This window comes from Meles meles, chromosome 1, assembly GCF_922984935.1.
Source record: "Meles meles chromosome 1, mMelMel3.1 paternal haplotype, whole genome shotgun sequence".
Lineage (NCBI taxonomy): Eukaryota > Metazoa > Chordata > Mammalia > Carnivora > Mustelidae > Meles > Meles meles.
The window spans coordinates 1,588,485-1,606,270 of NC_060066.1; the positions used below are offsets into that span (position 1 = coordinate 1,588,485).

General features: G+C 66.9%; 2 protein-coding genes across 8 annotated transcripts in view; one reads left to right on the top strand and one right to left on the bottom strand.

Annotated features, from left to right (window-relative positions):
• PSCA (prostate stem cell antigen) overlaps positions 1-17,786 on the bottom strand; it is a gene marked incomplete at its 5' end in the record, with an annotated part of 27,764 nt that continues 9,978 nt past the window's right edge. The window contains 2 exons of the mRNA XM_046021670.1: positions 1-761; positions 1,451-1,558. Of these exons, the coding sequence (XP_045877626.1) occupies positions 547-761; positions 1,451-1,558 (323 nt within the window). The remainder of the gene's footprint in view (positions 762-1,450; positions 1,559-17,786) is intronic.
• Positions 8,782-14,676, top strand: JRK (Jrk helix-turn-helix protein). 7 transcript variants are annotated; one of them, XM_046004428.1, is made up of 4 exons: positions 8,782-8,821; positions 9,598-10,273; positions 10,973-11,275; positions 11,371-14,676. In XM_046004428.1, the coding sequence occupies exon 4, from the start codon at positions 11,397-11,399 to the stop codon at positions 13,020-13,022; it is 1,626 nt and encodes a 541-aa protein (XP_045860384.1). In that variant the 5' UTR covers positions 8,782-8,821; positions 9,598-10,273; positions 10,973-11,275; positions 11,371-11,396; the 3' UTR covers positions 13,023-14,676. The 7 variants fall into 7 exon arrangements, with proteins under 7 accessions (XP_045860384.1, XP_045860370.1, XP_045860392.1 ...); XM_046004414.1 differs by having other exon boundaries at positions 10,973-14,676; XM_046004436.1 differs by having other exon boundaries at positions 9,598-9,809; positions 10,973-14,676.

Here is a 17,786-nt window from a genome sequence, read left to right on the forward strand (position 1 = left end):
TGCCACTAGGTCGGGGGGATTTTATTAAGGGCCTCCTGTGGGCTGGGGTTACTGCCCCAGGACTCCCATGGCCATGGGAAGCTGGACCCCCCTCCACACCTCATCTCTTGGGGCCCATGGGAACTTACACTCCCTGCCCCAATTCTGTTCAGCCTTTGTGGGGCCTTCCCGGGTGCCTGCTCCTTGCTGGTTGGGGGGGACCTCATGGGTGGGAATGGCTCCGCTGATGGGGGTGGGGGGCAGAGAAGTCTTGCCGGAGGAAGAAATGCCCAGGCAAGGGTTGAGGAGGGGGCTGCGACATGGGCGTTGGGCAGACCACGTGCAGGCTGGGTTCCAGGGATTTGGAACGGTGCCACATTGACAGCACCCAGCCTGCTGAGCAGGGGGAGCTGGGCAGGGCTTCCGGAGGGAGCCACAGAAGGCCGGACGGGGCAGAGGGGCATGGCCCAACCGGGGTCTCGACCAGGCCAGGTGTGTGCGAAGAGCGCTCCAGGGCCCCTGGGCACTGATACCCAGTGTGGGATACAGTGTGGGGCCTCCCGGATCCTACAGCCGGCTGGGACCCCATAGCAGCAGGCCACTGAGAGTGGTGAGCAGCGCCAGGGTGACAGCCGCGGGCCGCAGGGCGTGGGCCCCGTTGGCGTTGCACAGGTCAGCGGAGCAGCAAGTGATGTTCTTCTTGCCCACGTAGTAGTTCTGGGCGTCCTCCACGCAATGCGAGGTGCAGCCCTTGCTAATGATGGTCACAATGTCAACAGCACCTGGGGGTAGGGACTGCTCAGCTCACCTGCCTGGCCTTGTCCTCGATCCCATGGCCCTCTTCCTGTCCCCACTCTAACACTTTAGAGTCACCCCGGGTGACGACCTCAAGACCGCCGGCAGCGTCAGGGCAGGCGCCTGGGCTCGTCCATATCCACGTGCCCAAGGCAACCGGACCTTCTGCTGCAACTGAAAATGCCTAATGGGTGAGTGGATGGTGGACAGCTGAATGGACGGGTGGGTGGGTGGGTGGTAGAGGGGGATGCTGATGGACGGATGCATGGATGAGTGATGAAGGATGGATGGATGGATGGATGGATGGATGGATGGATGAGTGACAGAGAGGGGATGGGTGGACAGATGGATAGATGAGTGATGGAGAGGGGATGGGTGGGTGGATGGATGGATGGATGAGTGATACGGGAGGGATGGATGGATGAGTAATGAAGGGGATGGATGGACAGACAGACAAGGGATGGGTGGAGGGATGAGTGGACGGGAAGCTGAGCACCTGTATCTGTGGGTGGATGGACAAGTGGGCAGATGGACAGAAGGTCTTTGAGTCCTTACCAGGGGGTGCGAAGGTGCAGGGAGTCCAAGGGACTGGCAAGAGGGAGGGCCGAGCCCCGCCCAGCCCCAGGGGAATCTGGGCAGGGTCCCGGGGAGGCGCGGGAACGGCAGGGTCACTCACGGATGCGCTCGGTCCAGCAGTACGTCTGGGAGTCCGTGCAGTTCTGCACACGCTGACAATCGTGGTTGCTTGCCTGGGCCTTGCAGGAGTAGCAGCGCAGAGCGGTGCCTGGGGGCAGGGGGAGCTCAGAGCGGGGAGGCAGCCTCCTTTCTCATCTGTCATAGCGTCCAAGCTGCTGGCAGTGTGCGAGAGCACAAGAGCCCACCCCCCGACCCCCAGGGAGGGCACCCCGCTCATCAGAGTCCAGGAATGCGTCTCTGCCTACTGGCTGCCCAGGCACCTGGAAGCCGCCGCGAGTGCCCCAGCCCGCCCCTCTGCCAAATGCCCCTGGTCTGAGAAGGAAGGGAGTGACGTGCTCCAGGGTGGGAACGGACTCCCCCACTGGGCCCGGGAGGGCAGGGTGGGCAGGACTCCAGAACTGCTCCTGCCACCGGGCGTCACTGTCTCTAACCTGTGCCAGTCCGACCCAGCCTCCAGCCCTGCCCAGGTCTCGCCAGGGCCGGGAGACCCTGTGTGGGCCCCTGGCCAGGCCCTGCTCTGTCCCTGGGGGTAGTGGCCCCTGCTGGCCCGGTAAGGCCCCTTCCAGTCCAAACAATGGTGGGATAGGATAGAGTCACCCGAGGCAAGGAGGCCCCGTGCTGCCGGTCCCGTGCTCGGTCACCCCACTTTCCAGCTGACCCCCCCAACAGCCTTGGGGGCCATCGTCATGAGCCCCAGTTTCCAGAAGAGGAAGCTGAGGCCCTAAGAGACTTCATGACGACCCAGGACGGGAAGGACTGCCCGGGGCTTGGAGTGCAGACCAGAGCAGCTGAGCCCACTCCCGGCCTGGGTGTCTGCGGTCCTTGGTGCCCACAGTGGACCCCAGGGCTGGGCCTGGGGAGAGGCCCCAGGTGCTGTCAGGACACTCCCCAGCCCCCCCTTCATTTGGCCCTTCCTTGCCCCCGGGGCACTTGTTGCCTTGAGGTTTTTCTGCGCCTGTGCCTCGCCCAACACTGCACGTTCCCCGCGCTTCCTTCCGGCTGCTGGTCCTCCGAAAGCCAGGCCCCGCCGTGCCCTCCCGCCTCGCGGTGAGTCCCTGCTGCCCCCTGGCTGTACTCAGAGCTGCCCCAGAGGGGGACACGGGCAAGGACCAAAGCCTCTTCTGCCTGCCACTGCCTCCCTTACCTTCCGCCTGACCGCCCTCCCCCGTTCCCCACCTCTGCCTCCTCTCTCTGTCCTTCTGGGTGGGTCCCCTCGCCGAGTGCCACTCTGGTCTCCCCTGACCGTCCCTCTTCCCCCAGCGCTGTTCCCGTGGCCCTGCCCCATGGGGGCGGAGGTCTCACCTGGCTGCAGGGCCAAGCCGACAGCCAGCAGGGCGAGGAGGACAGCCTTCATGGTCACCAGCGGGCGGCCCAGGGCTGGACTCCGGGTGGCTTTATAGGCTTCACCGGGCAAGGGGGAGGCTGCACCACCCACGGTCAACACGGACGGGCTCCCCAGCCAGCAAATACCCCAGCGCAGGTGGATCCCAATCTCTGGCTGCCCTACCACGCCCCTTGTCCTCTCCCTCTGCTTCCGGAAGGCAGGGCCTGTCCCGGGCAGGGCTGCCCTCCCCAACTCTCTGCCATCTCTCAGCACCGCCTGGGCGAGGTGCGGGGCTCACAGCGAGGCCAGAGTGGGGTAAATGCGGAAGGCCAAAGTTGAGGCCCAGGCTCCCTCGGGCCCTGCTCTGCTCCCAGGGCTCCTGGTCCCCCAGGGACAACAGGCCTTGAATGGCCACGCCCAAGAGGGGCACCGGGAAGGGGGAGACTGTTCTGGGAAGGGCCCTGAGGCTGGAGGGGGGGCTGGCACAGCCCAAGGGTGCAGGCGTGGTGCATGGAAATGTGTGCACACTGGGGTGCAGGCTCAATCCTCTCCACCTTCCTGAATCCCCCCAGGACACGGAACTCTAGCTGCAAGGGAGTCTGGGAAATGGAGTGTTAGCTGCCTCTGGAGGAGGCAGTGGAAGGGGGTCGGCACCAGGCTGGACACGGGCTGCGCCCCAGACCCACTCTCCACCCCGTCTGTGTCCTGGGATCCCATAAGGGCCCCAAAGGGCTTCCAGTGGCTGGAGACCTGAGGGTGGAGGTGCGGAGGCCGGGCCGTGTCCCCCTCCATGCCCCGACAGCGAGGCGGCAGCGGCCGTGCGGGGCTGTGTCCCTGGGGGCCAGGCTCCTCCCTTCCCACCAACCTGGCCGGCCTGTGCGACCCATACCATCCCCTCACCCCTCCAAGCCCAGGGCCCAGTGGCTTCCTTCTGCTCTTGGCCTAGGGGCCCATTCGTGGTCCCTGTTGTCACTCTAAACGTGACCCTCCCTTTGTAAACAGCCTCCCCATGACCCCTTGGAGTGTCGAGGCGTGTGTGGGCAGGTAGAGGCCACTGCCTGCTGACCCCTGTGTCCAGGGAGGGGACAGGCCCTTCCCAGGGGTGGAGAGGGCACCTTCCGCTTCCTGCTGCTTGCCTGGCCCTGGGATGACATGTCTGTCCTCGCTTTGGCATCTGACCTCATCCCCCTGGGTTCACCCCGGGACAGGGCAGGGCCGAGTACGTGCTCCTGGCAAGGCCCTCGCTGGGGCAGTGAGCTCCATCTCCCAGCTCTCCTGGGCGGGGTTGGGGGGGGGGAGCAGAACGATGCCCCTGGGGGGCGGCAGCTTCCATCCTCTCACCCTGAGTCCTGGATCAAGACAACACAGTGACGTGGGCCAGGGCTGAGTCCCAGAGCCCCCTGGCATCGGGGTCTTTCCTGCACGGCCCCCTGGCACCCGCCAGTCCGGGCCCTTTCCCGCGGACGGCGTCCCTGCTTTAGCAGATGAGGAGCCTGGGGCCCAGGGAGGGGCATGACGGTGCCCAAGGTCACACAGCGGTGGGAAAGGTGGCCGTGAGTGTGGTCGCTCCACCAGCTGCCTTCCTGCTCTACTCTGGCCGCTCAGAATTTTCTCCCCGAACACTCCCACTCCAGCCCACAGCCCCGTCAGCTCAGGTGGTTCATGGGGTAAAATGTTTGTGACCTCCCTGTCTGCCCGTCGGCCCGCCCCCAGGCTCTGGGACTGGGGGTGCCCTCGCCCGGAGCCTTTCTTATCTGCCTTTGTGCTCGGGGCACCCAGCACCTAGCACAGCCTGGAACATTCATTCCTCAAATATTGACAGGCGCACGCGTGTTTGTTAACCTGACTCCTACGACGTGACTGCTCTAGGGCTGTGGCTCTCGAGCAGGGGCTTCCGGGCCCCAGGGGATGCTTGGCGGTGCCTGAGGACACTGTGGGTTGGCCCAGCTACTGCCTTCCAGGGGGTGCGGGCCAAGAAAGCTGCTCACCATCCTGGACGGGGAACCCCCCCCCCCCAGGGACACTCCAGCCTGATATGGGCAGAAGCCGGGAGAGAAGGCCGGCCCAGAGCCACACAGATGAAGCTGCCGAGGTAGAGGGTAGACGGCAGGGAGTTAGACCGAACAGGGAAGGGATGCGTGTACCTTGCATGTGAGAAGGACATGAATTTTGGGGACCCAGGAGCCAAAATGCTATGGTCTGAATCGTGTCCCCCCAGATTCCTCCGTTGACGCGCCAACCCCGGTGCGGTGTGCTTGAAGGTGGGGCCCGCGGCGGGTGATCGGGCCCGATGGGGTCATGAGGGTGGGGCCCCCACGATGGCGTTTGTGCCCGTAAGACCGGACGGCAGAGCTCCCCCGCCACCAGGTAAGAACACAGCGAGGAGGGGGCGTGTGCAGGCCAGGAAGTGGGTCCTCGCCAGAACCCAGCCCTGCCGGCCCGGGTCTCAGACTTCCAGGCTCCAGGGCTGAGAGAAACCGGTGTGCTGCGTCGGCTGCCCAGCCCGCGGGGCGGTGTGACGGGGCCCGAGTTGACTGAGTGGACAGCCTAAGAGCCACAGCTCCGATGTTGAAGCCTGTGGCCATCTGCCGTAGCCACGGTCAGGAACGGCCCCTGCCCCGGCATGGGCTGACCTCTGACCTAGTCTAAAACTAAGCCCTCACTAGGGTCACAGTCTGAGCGCTGACCCCGTTCGCGCGGAGGACCTGCCTCTGGTCACCGATTGCATGCTGTCCCATCACCCATGCTTTGGGGACAGGCTGAATACAGCCCCTCGGCCTCGGCTGAGCCTGGATCCCCTGGTCATCCCACTTTCTGGGAAGGTCTGCTGCTCAGAGTCCCTGCCGGCGGTGGGCGGGGGCGGGGGCGGGGTGTGCCTTTGCTGCCGCTCACCCTTAGCTCTCTTCCTCTCCTCGGTTCTGCGGTCACCTCTCGGGGCTCCAGATTTTCCTGTTCTCTCCCGCCTTCTCACCTACCTGCCCAGCCGCTGGGTCCCCTGGAGCTCCTGCCCGCTCACGTTCCCCTTCCTGCTGGGACAGAAAGCCGGAAGGCCGGGGCCGGGGGGACGGCAGCAGGGACCAGGCCCTGGAAGGAGGCGGGATCGCTGACCCCACCTTGTGCGGGTCTTTGCCCGCAGACCGCGACCTCCCGGGGCCGCCACGTGAACCGACCGCAGTGCTGGCTGAATCTCCTATTTGGGGCGGAATTAATTTAAAAATAAAGATGGTGGGTTAATTACAAAACCACAGCTGATTCCACCTTCCACTTCTGTAGACCTTTTTCTTGAGAAAAATGCATTCGTAAAATCGAGAGGTTCAACCACACGCTGCAAGACCACGGACGCCAGGGGAGAGCACGCTCAGGGCCCGGCCTCCCATTCTGGGCTCTTGAAATTCAGGCGTCTTGCAAGCTCTGTGAGTGTGTGCGCGTGCGTGGGTCCTGCGGGCACTGAGTCCCACACCGGGGCCTGGGAGCCTGCTTCTCACCCCCGGTTCACCGGGGCTGAGCTCCCTCGGCCAACTGCCAGCCTGGGTGCCCGTCCACCTTGAATTCTGGGAAGGGCCTTACACCCCAGAGAAGGGCCCTCGTCCTGGTTCTCACAAAGGTGTCCTATGTCCCATCAGTGTCTCTGCCCAAACCCGTCCCTCCTCCTGTCTCTGGCCTTGCATGAGCTGTCCCTCATCTCCAGCCGCCTCTCCTCCATCCTGGAGTGAGGTCAGGGAGCCCAGGACACCCGGTCCACGCGGGCAGTGCTGCCGTCTGCCAGAGGCTGTGGAATTCACAAGCACCCCCAGGCTAGAGCCAAAGCCCCCCCTGCTCTGGGGTCTGGCTGGTGACATCTCCCCACCCGAGGCCTCCAGGATCTGCGTGAGTGGTTCTGTTGCTTCCGATCCTGCCTTCAGGCGGAGGCCTGCGGGCTGAGGGACAGCACACCCAGAAGGGGCTCCTGTGCGGGGCCTGGAGGGGACAGCGCGAGCCAGATGTGGTGTGGCCTGCTGGGGACCGTTCTGCGGAGCCTACTGGGATGCCAGGGATGGGTGGGGGGGCTCAGACTTGACACCCTCAAGGCCAGTCTGGTTGTGAACAGGGATGGGGAGCTGTGGTGGGGAGCGGCTGTGGCCTGGGGACTGGGTCCTGTGCAATGGGGGCTAAGGAGGGAGAGTCATCAGTGGCCGTTCCCAGAAGACACAAGTTCATCCTTCTCATCCTCTTTCTGACCCTCTCTTCTCTGCCAGCGTGGGCTCAGACCTGGAGATGTGGCCCAAGAGTCCCAGAGTGATGATGGGAGCCTCTGGGGGAATCCCGTGCATCTGCGGGGGGGGGGGGGGGTGTCAAACCCCAGGCCGCTGCTACCGCTGCATGTAGGCTCTGGGAGGTGCATGTAATCCCGTGTCCATGCGGTGGCAGCAGAGAGTCTCCCACAGGGACAGAGCCAGCCTTCCTGCGGGGCCACCAGGGCGCCCCAGGAGACGGTGCTCAGGGCCCCCAGTTTTCTCCTCGGGCAAGCACATCTGTTCCCAGCACCTCCAGATTCCTGACCCACGGAACCAGGTGCAGCAAAATGGTTCATTTCAAGCCGCTGAGTTTGGGGTGTTCCATCACACAGCAGCAGATGGCTGATGTGGGGCAGAGACAGAAGCAAGGAGGCCGGGGGGCAGGATGCGGGCTAAGGCCAGGGAGAGAGCAGCTGTGGGTGCCAGGAGGTCAGACGGGGCGCGGATGGGGAGGGCAGAGCTGGGCGGAGCTCCTGGCTAATCAGGGCTAAGCATGGGTAAAGCATGACTGAATTTTTGGCCGAGTGAAGGCAAAGAGGACAATGCCACTCACCGGGATGCGGGTCACGGATGGGGCAAGGCTGGGCTGTGCTCTGAGCTCAGGCCTCGAAAGGCTGGGCGTGAGGTGCTGCCCAAGGACATGCTGGGAAGGTTCTGGAGAGCGGCCCCTGGCGCTCCTTCTGTCCAGAGAGGGGTGGTCACCCGGCGAGTGGGTGTGCTAGAGAGGGGAGAGCCAAGGAGGGAGCCCAGGCCGCAGGAACCCTCTGCGGAGCGCTGGAAGGACAGCCCGGGGCCGCAGCATCTGGGGGAGTCTGGGAAGAAAGGGAGTGGAGCACAGGGGGCTGTGGAACTGTCTTCGTCCCTGTCCCCCGCTGCCACTTGGTGGCGGAGCCGTAAGGCGCAGGGCACAGAGGCTCCAGGCAGGTGCGCGGCCCTCGGTTCGCTACCAAGCAGCACTGCGACCCGCGTCCCTTGTCCATCTCCTCTTCTCCCTCTGGCCCTCACGTCGCCTTCCCCGACGGGCCCTCCTCCGTCCCTCCCACCTGACGCCATGGTCACACTGCCCCTCCGCACCCCCGCCTCCTAGCTTGGGGGGATAGGGGTGTGGACGTGCGGGCACCTTCAGCGCCGGGGCTGGACTCCCGGCTCCAAAGACTCCTGCCCACCCCGCACGCAGACCACATTCATCGCATCCCCAGGTCCCCGACGAGCTCAGCTCAGGACGGCCCAGGTCCGAGCAGGGGCCCCGCGTCCGCATCCGAACCCGGCACATCAGGTGTGCACAAGCCCCAGAGAGTAAGGCCCCGACCCCAGCCGGACGGGGACCCGACGGTTTTCCTTTTTCCCTCTCCGGTGTGTGCGTTTCTCTCAGCGGGAAGGAAACCGCTCGGGCCACCGCATCTCACTAACGCCAGGCGCCGCATCACCGCGCTCCTGCCAACCATGGCCCGGGACCTCAGGAGCCCCGCGCCCTTCAGCTCGGGGCTCCACTCGCACAAGACCCGCGACTCCCGGGCCGGTGCGCCCCGTCGGCAGGTGCGCCGCGTCGGCAGGTGCGCCCCGTCGGCAGGTGCGCGCGCAGGGGCCCCGCCCACCCGCGCCTCAGCGCCTGGCTGCCCGCACCACCGAGAGGCCGAGTCAGTCCTCCGGGCTGCCTAGAGCGTCCCGGAAGTGGCCCGGGGAAGGCGGCCAGGCGCGCACGGGCGGCACTTCCGGCGGCGGCGGCGGCGGAGGCGGCGGCCCGGGTCCGCAGGTGAGTGGGGGCCGGGCGGGGCCGGGGGGCGGGCGCCGCGCAGTGTGTGCTTCCCGGGCGGAGGCTCCTCCCGTCCCAGCCCCGCCACCGCCGGGCCTGGCCGTGCCGCCGCTCGCAGATGCTCGGGGCCCCGCCGGCAGAGGGTGAGTCGCGGAGTCCCCGCGGGTCTCCGCCTCGGGATCTGCCGGACGGGGATTCGCCCGGTTTCCGCTTTCCCTTTGCGGGGTGTGCTGCGCCCTGGGCCGAGCTGCTGCCCCCGACGGGAGCCCCGGGGACGAGACGTTTTCCAAACGCGCCGGCCCGAAAGCCTGGTCTGCGCGCCCCGGCGTCCCGCGGAGGCCCCGCACCTGCGCTGTGGGCGGAACCGCGCCCGCTGACGCCGCGCCCCGACGCCCCCCCAGCGGGCCGCGCCCCCAGGACCCACCCCCGCCCCGACGCCCCCCCCCCAGCGGGCCGCGCCCCCCAGGACCCATCGCGGCCCCGACGCCCCCCCAAGCGGGCCGCGCCCCCAGGACCCATCGCGGCCCCGACGCCCCCCCCAGCGGGCCGCGCCCCCAGGACCCATCCCCGCCCCGACGCCCCCCCCAGCGGGCCGCGCCCCCAGGACCCATCGCGGCCCCGACGCCCCCCGCAGCGGGCCGCGCCCCCCAGAACCCATTGCGGCCCCGACGTCCCCGCAGCGGGCCGCGCCCCCCCCCCCCCCCCGTGCACACGCACCCCTTGCCCTGGAGTCTCCCCGCGTCTGCTTCAGTCTCCAAATTACTTGTTTTCTTTAGATTTTCTCTCCCGTGGCCCCGCGCCCCCCACTACTGTGGCTCCGCCTCCTCGGCCCGAGTCCTTCCGGCTCTTCTCAGGTCGGGGCTTCCCCTCGCAGGGGCCGGAGCGGGTGTGAAGCGCCGGAGGGTAAGATGTGTCTGTCCGCGTTCCCGATGCCTCCGCCTGGTGCTTACGTTGAAGTCGCGGCGAGAAGCCCCGAATCCTGCACCAGGTGCCCTTTGGGTTAAGGAAGTGTTTCAGAACGTGGGGATATCGGAGTCTCGGTTTTCAAAGTAGCGTCTCGCGGGTCCACGGTGCTTCCCGCCGGCCAGTGTCGTTCCGCACACGCCTCGCCTCCACCTGCACGTCAGGGACGGGAAACGTCGGAGCCTCCGGTTTCAGGGGCAGAGCCTGCGGGAAGCCTCGCTGCTCCGCTTGGAGTTGGTCCTCGCCGTGGCCTGTACTTCCCTCTGCTCCCCGCGGCCGAGCAGTCCACTCACGGAGGTGGGAGAAGGCAGGCCCTGAAGGAGTGGCGCCCGCGCCTGGCAGACCCGGAGGCCAACCCGCCGGGGAGGACGTGCCCAGAGCTGGCAGGTGGCAGGCCTGGAGCCGGTCCGTGGAGCTCTCGCTACATTTGAATTAACGTCGTTCGTCTTGAGTCGTGTTCTCGCGGAGCTCCGTTTCCACGCGGCGCCTGTGAGCAGCCCTGTGGCCCCAGCACCTGTGCGAGGCGGGAGGGCACCGCCAGAATGAGGGCTTGGGTGGCGGGCGGGTGGGGAGTTGCTCGAAGCCCACCTGTGAGTGCTGCGTGCCTCTCTTCGCGGGGTGGGGTGCCCGGCAGCGAGCTGGCTGTAGCTGTCGCCCGGGCGATCCGCTGTCTCCTGGGCGGAGGGGGTGAGGAACGGGGGGTCGAGTCACGAGGGCAGTGAGGGGACACAGGCTGGGAGGGAGAAGACAGGACCAGCCCAGCAGACCCTGCACGGAGTAGGCCTGCAGGGCCGGGCACTGTCAGGGCAGCAGCGCTTGGCTCCTCCCAGAATGGAGGAGGTCGGTGTCTTAGCAGGAGAAGCGCGGCAGGGTGTGATTCCCGAAGGACCCATCAAGGATACCTGTTCTCTGCCCAGCAGCACAGGGAGGGGCGGGGTGTTCGGGCAAGGGTCAGGAGAGAATGGAGTTCTGCAGCCTGAGGGAGCTGTGGTGACTGAGAGGTCACCGGAAAGAGCCTGTGTGCCCCGCTGGGTATCCTCCCGGATGCTGCGTCCCTCGGGCCAGCGCTCGTGTGGGTCGCCCCCGCGACGTGGTGGTTTCTGCTGCAGCTGAAGTAGCGAGCGGGTGCTGGCAGGGGCCCAGGCCCGCGGCCCGTAACGTTCTTTCTTCCCCTGTTCTGCTTTCCAGTTCCTAGAGCACGGCGGGAGACAGCGCCACGCACCCGGCACAGACGGCGCCGCCTCCGTTGATCAGAGCCGCGCTCCCGGGAGCCCTGTACTCTCTAAGGTCCACATTTGAAGGCGGGAGCAGCCACCGTCCTCCTCAGAGAAGACCGGAGGTTCCAATCGTGTGGACACGTCCGGGGAGGTGTGACACTAGTCGCCTCCTGCAGAGGGGCCGGGAGGCAGCCGTGTCGCGGGCACTGGAGGGCAGATCACAGGAGGGACTGGGGCTCGTGGTGGCCCGGGATCCGTGGAACAGGACCGGCAGGTGAGGGAACGGAGGACGGGGACGGTGAGGCAAGGAGTCTGCCGGGACTCCCCGTCCCCCCCGCCCCCGCCACGCGTGTCCTCCCTCCTCCCCAGGTCCCGGGGACAAGCCACCCCCCACCATGGCCTCCAAGCAGGCTGCGGGGCGGAGCCCAGGGGAGAAGCGCAAGAGGGTGGTGCTGACGCTGAAGGAGAAGATCGACGTCTGCGCGCGCCTGGAGAAGGGGGAGAGCAGGAAGGTGCTGATGCAGGAGTACAACGTGGGCATGTCCACGCTGTACGACATCAAGGCCCACAAGGCGCAGCTGCTGCGCTTCTTCGCCAACTCGGCGTCCAGCGCGGCCGCGGAGCAGCGGCGCACCCTGCACACGCCCAAGCTCGAGCACCTGGACCGCGCCCTGTACCAGTGGTTCCTGGGCAAGCGGGCCGAGGGCGTGCCCGTGTCGGGCCCGATGCTCATCGAGAAGGCCAAGGCCTTCTACGAGCAGATGCGGCTAACGGAGCCCTGCGTGTTCTCGGGCGGCTGGCTCTGGCGCTTTAAGGCCAGGCACGGCATCAAGAAGCTGGACGCGTCCGGCGAGAAACAGGGGGCCGACCACCGAGCCGCCGAGCAGTTCTGTGGCTTCTTCCGGAGCCTGACGGCCGAGCACGGCCTGTCCCCCGAGCAGGTGTACAACGCCGACGAGACCGGCCTTTTCTGGCGGTGCCTGCCCAGTCCCAGCGTGGAGGGTGGGGCGGTGCCCGGCGTCAGGCAGAGCAAGGACAGGCTGACCGTCCTCATGTGTGCCAATGCCACCGGCTCCCACAAGATCAAGCCCCTGGTGGTCGGCAAGGGCGGTGGTCCCCGGGCTTTCGGGGGCATCCAGCAGCTGCCTGTCGCCTACAAGGCCCAAGGGAACGCGTGGGTGGACAAGGAGATTTTTTCCGACTGGTTCCATCACATCTTCGTCCCGTCAGTGAAGGAGCACTTCCGGGCGGCGGGTCTGCCCGAGGACGGCAAAGCCATTCTGCTGCTGGACAACGCGCGCGCCCGCCCGCGGGAGGCCGAATTGGCCTCCGGCAACATCTTCACCGTCTTCCTGCCCGCCAGCGTCACGGCACTGCTTCAGCCCATGGACCAGGGCATCCGGAGGGACTTCATGAGGCACTTCGTTAACCCCCCGGTCCCGCTGCAGGCCTGCCACCCCCGCTATGGCATGAACGACGCCGTCTTCAACGTGGCCTGCGCCTGGAGCGCCGTGCCCGGCGATGTCTTCAGCCGGGCCTGGAGGAAGCTGTGGCCGGCGGTCATGTTCGCCGAGGGCTTGTCTTCAGAGGAGGAGCCGGAGCGCCTCCGAGTGAAGCCTCACGATCAGACTTTCGCGCACATTCTGGAGCTGGGGAGGGAGGCCCCGGCCCGCCCTGTCAGCCGGCTTCCCCAGGCGGCGGCAGCCGAGCGGGGCAGACCGGGACACGCGGTCGGAGAAGGCCCGGCCCCGGGCGCAGAGAGCCTGGAGCTCGCCAAGAAGGACGGCGACGAGGTGGCCTGGGAGCAGGCAGCCTTGTCCTTCGACGCCGTGGTCCGCTTCGCGGAGGGTCAGCCCTGCTTCACGGCGCAGGAGGTGGGGCAGCTGCGCGCGCTGCGCTCCGTGTTTGCCAGGCAGAGGCAGGTGAAGTGGCGACGCGGGGCCCTCAGGGCCGTGGTCAAACTCGAGGGCCCCCAGGAGGCCTCCGCTCTGCCCTGCTCCTCTGCAGCTGCCGAGCACTGACGTCCGCGCGGCCCTCGCCTGCGGGCCGGAGCTTGTCCAGGAGGTTGCGGCGGCCGGAGTGCGCTCTCGGCTGCTCGGGGCAGCCCGTCCCGGCGCATCTGCTCCATGGTGGGCTTGCCGTGTTTTCTGTGCCGGCCGGCGAGTGTGCGTGGCCGCTCCGGCAGGGTCGCCCACACCTGAAGCCGACCCAGCGTCCCATGGCTGGAAGCGGGGGCCCAGCCGGCCAGAGTCTGGGCTCGTGTTCGCCGGCTGAGCCCTGCTGTGTGTGTGGGTGGAGCTGTCTGTCTCTCCAGGACGAGGAAAGCCAGCCCTCGGGCCAGCTCATGGCAGGACCTGCAGCCCCTTGGCTGGGGCTGGCGTTGCCCTGGGCATGCGCCGTCGTCCTCTCAGGGCTCGGTCACGGCTGCTTGTGGCTTATAGGTGACAGTTGTCCTGTCAGCCGTGACCTCACTTAACCATGCCAGCCTCTTCTTGGAAGTTCCTCAGTGTTGCCAGGAGGCCTCAGCCCTGGGGTCGGGACTCCAGGACGTGGGGGCCGCACGCTGGGTTGCATGGCAGAGGCCCTTTCCCTAACACAAGCAGGACTGTCCTCCCCCACCCCTGGACCACCTGTTGCCCCCAGGGGACCCGTGGCACAACACGGGCACGTCTAGCGTTCTCGTGCCGAGCCCACTCCGAGGTCTGCTCCCCGTCCGCGGGAGTTCACGCTCACTGCCTGCCTGTCCCCAAGTTTCGCTGAGGCGTTCAAAAATGAGTTTTAGGCCTCCGCGTGCCACCCAGCGTAGAAGGAGCTGATTGGATTTCCGGCCGCATCGGAACCCCTGCGTTCGCTGTTCGTGCCTCCGTACCCCGGCAGGGAGGAGCCGGCTGTGAGGCTTGGTTGTGGGAAGATCACGCCTGCCATGGCCCCCGCCGGCTCCCCGCGGCCCAGACTGGCCCGGAGCCAGGACTGCCCGCGCCCCGGGACGGCAGCGCACCCTCCTTGTGTGTGTGCGTCAGGGCTGCGACCGTTTTCTTCCCCGCTGCACCCTCGGGTCCGGCCTCGCTGCCCGGCTACCTGCTGGTTCTCGTTCCCGCGCCTACTGGGGCGCCCGCCGGCAGCGAGGGACGCCGCGTGTGGCTCGCAGGCTGCTCGCCTGCTGCGTGCGCGTCTTCACAAGCGCAAGCGACGTGGCCGCCCGTGGACGACCGCGCTTCCTGCTTTACACGCGGGCGAAGACCGGGACCGGGACCGCGCGAGGCTGTCGTCAGAGCTCCCGTGTCTCCGGGCCAGGTGGCCTCAGGGCTGGGCCACCTCCACACCGTTTCCTTCCTGTGCCTGGAGTGACGTCTGTGCAGCCCTGCCGTTGGCTCCCGTGGCGGACGGTGTCGTTGGACGGCAATTGCTTGCGGTGAGGTGTCGGGAGTCCCTGCAGCACCTGCCCTCACCTTGGTGGCCGTGGTGGCAGCCCGGAGAGGTGGCCAGACGCCGAGGAGCTCTCCCCCGCAGCCCGGCGTGCTTCTTGAACAGGACTTTGCCGGCGGGGTGCCACTGGAGGGGCAGGACGTGGGGGGCTCCTGGATCCCCTGCGGAGGCTTTGTTCCATCAGGCTGTGGATTCGTCCCCGTCCTGGCTGTTTGGTGGCCACCCAATAAACGCTTGTCACCGACGGCCTGAGGGGTGTCTGTGCTCCTTCCAGAAGCAGCCACAGACCACAGCGCCTACTTGAACCCCCATGCCACTCGGCAGGCCCTGGGGCAGAGTGGGGTCTGGCCTCCCGTGCCCCCCCAGGGCAGCAGGCTGCTCACGTGGCTTCTGCTGGCGGAGTGTGGGCCCCCAGGCTTGGGCAGTCAGAATGCTTTCGCCTCAGAATCCTTTTTCTCAGGCAGTTCTGGGTGGAGCCCAACTAGGGATGTGAAATCAGAGCCCGTGGGACCAGTGTCCCCTTCCTTCCTCTCCAGTCACCACAGAGGCACCTTGAGGAGGCCCGGGCTCCGCATCCCCCAGGAGCACTTGGCCCAGGGCCCTGGCGGTGGGGTCCGCGGGTGCGGCATGTGGGAAGCCCTGCGGTCCCACGCAGACGTGCTTGCCCTGCTCTTGGCTGCTCTCCTGGGTCAGAAGATGGAGCCTCGGGAGGCAGCTCAGGGCCCCAGCGTCGGATGTGGCCTTGGAGGGATGGGGTAGAGGCAGGGGTCGGCGGCCATGCAGACCGCGTGCTTTGGCCGGAGCCTGGGTGCACGGGAAGCAGAATTTCGGGGACCGGGACGCGCCGCTGCCGCCGCCTCCGAGGGCCTGAGCGCCGTGGGAAGGTGGCGTCACGGCTGCCGGCTCCGGCGGGCTTTCTCGCGGTGTGGGCGCCCCCGCGCAGAGCGTGGCATGTGTTCCCTGCCCGCCGTGTGCCGGCCACTGTGCGCGGCCCGAGGCTGGGGGTGATCAGACGAGGCCCCCGTCCTGCCTCCGGAGAGGACGGGTTTGCCGACAAGAGCAGGAAGCGGCTGGGGAGGGTGAACACGGATGGGGGTGGAAGGCGGCTCGGGGCTGTTCGCGGCTCATGAGGGCGGGAACGAGAACGGGTTCCTGCCTGCCTCAGGCCCGGCCCGCAAGTCCAGGAGGGCGACCCAGGGTGGTGAGGCAGCGTGACACAGGGAGCCAAGCCCCTCTGCTGTTTGGACCCATTTCGTGTTTCTGGGCCATTCCAGGTCCCACGCTGGCGTCTGCTGCGTCCGCCTCAGCGGCAGGAAGCACAGTTCCTCTGAGCGGCCCCTCCGCCGCCACACACGGTACTTGCGCTCCCGGCCTTTGGGCGGGTCCCGGTTCACAGGCCCTGCTGGCCGCCAGGGCGTCTGGACAGTGTGGCTGGGGAGGGGAGCGTGCACACCAGGGTGCCGTCAGGGAAAGCTGGGCCAGGTCCGCTGCCTCCCTCCGCCTTGCTCTCTCCACAGCCACGCCCTCCGCGAGGCCACGGCGGGCGCTGATCGGGGGGCCCGGTGTGTGGAGGATGGAGGCCGGCAGCCCGTGGTGGTCTGGACGCGGGGGTGGGGGCTCCACACGGACTCCAGCCCGGGAGACCTGGGACTGCTGCCCCCAGAGCTGTCGGAGACGGGCAGCGTTGTTCCCACTCCCAGCGCCGGGGCTCAGCGGTGTTTTCCAGGGGAGAGGCAGGCCGTGGCCCAGGCCCCTCCCTGCCACGGAAGGACTGACTTGGCTTGCCGCGGAGCTGCGGGCTGGCTGTGGGGCAGGAAAAATCTCCCAGTGCTGATCTCAGGAGCTGTTCTTCCGAAGGAGCTGGGTTTGCTCGGATTGGGCTCTGAAGCCTTCATGCCCGGGGGGGACTGGGAGAGCCAGAGTGGTCAGCGTCAGCCAGCAGGGGGCCGGTGTGGGCTGGGGACACAGTCCAGCAGCTTCGCGGAGCCGCTGTCCTCGCGGGGCGGCCATGGGCCAGTCCCAGGCTGCACCCCTGGGAGGCACCAAGGAGGTCGGAGCAGGGGCTGTGGGAACTGGGACACGCGCCCCTCCCGCCCCCCCCAGCCCAGCAACAGGATAATAGTAACACGACCCGGCGGGGTGGCCGGCACCCAGAACCGTGGCAGCGCGCTCCCTGAGGTGACCCGCTTCCCACCTGAACGTGCAAAGAAACAGGTGTGGCTCAGACCCCGTGAGAGAGCAGTCGGCCGCAGAACCGCGGGGGGCTGGATTCAATAGAAGCGACTTGAACTTGGCCATTCTACACACAGTGGAGGGAAGCACGGCTCGACACCGAACGGGAGGAGCAAAGGCAGAGCGGGGCGGTGGTGCGTCACACAGCGTCACTGGGAAGATGACAGTTACCTGGAAGAACCAGTGGGGACTCCAGGGCTGACCAGTACGCGAGCTAACGTGACGGTTCCAGGGCTGACCGGTACGCGAGCTAACGTGACGGGTTCTGGAGGGACCCGGCAGCCACGTGAGCTGGCAGGAGAAAGAACCCGTGACCTCAACTGACCTGGAGGTCCAGGTGACTGCACGATGCAGGGACACCCACGTCCGCACCACCAGAGCTCCAGGAGGCAGAAAGGAACAGAAAAAGTACTCAAACGGTGGCCGAAAAATCCCCACATTCGTCTACAAACCAGCAGGCCAGTGAGCTCCCGTGGGACCACCACCGCGATCCAGAGTCGGGAACACGGGGAAAGCTGTCCCCACCCCAAGCGCGCCCGGTGGGACTGGTGTCCGAGAAGGGGCAGGGGGCGGTGTGGTCTGAATGCTCAGAGGAAAGCCACGGCCAAGACTCCGGCGGTGAGCGCACGAGGTCTCCAGATGCACACGGAGAGTTTGCTGCCGGTGGGCCTGCTTTCCTTCCGAGAAAGGCTAGAGGACGTTCTTAGGGCTCAAAGCAAGTGACCCAGACAGTAAACTGAATCCGCTCGGAGCAAAGCGCTGGTAAAGGCAGTCAGTCTGCGCTCAGTGCGCTTGACCTTGGACAAGGTAGTGGGTGCCCACCCCCTGCTGCCCTTTCCTCTGGCAGCAGCAGGTGCTTCTTTTGAGACTGATTATTTTAGAGAGGGTAGAGCAGGAGGGGTGGGGAGAGCGTCTCAAGCAGACTGCCCAGCACGGAGCCAACGAGGGGCTCCGTCCCATGATCCTGCGACCACAGCCTGAGTCGAAACCAAGAGCCAGAAGCTGAACCGCCGGCCCCGGGTGCGCCCGGCCGCGTCTCTTGGAGGCGTCCCGGTCCCTGAAGTGGTGGTCTTGGGCTCGTCACCTTGACAGACGCGCCCTGCGTGCAGCCACACCGGAAGGGTCTC

Excerpts from the sequence above, each read along its gene's own strand:
- JRK (XM_046004414.1), top strand. The coding sequence starts at position 11,397 with ATGGCCTCCAAGCAGGCTGCGGGGCGGAGCCCAGGGGAGAAGCGCAAG.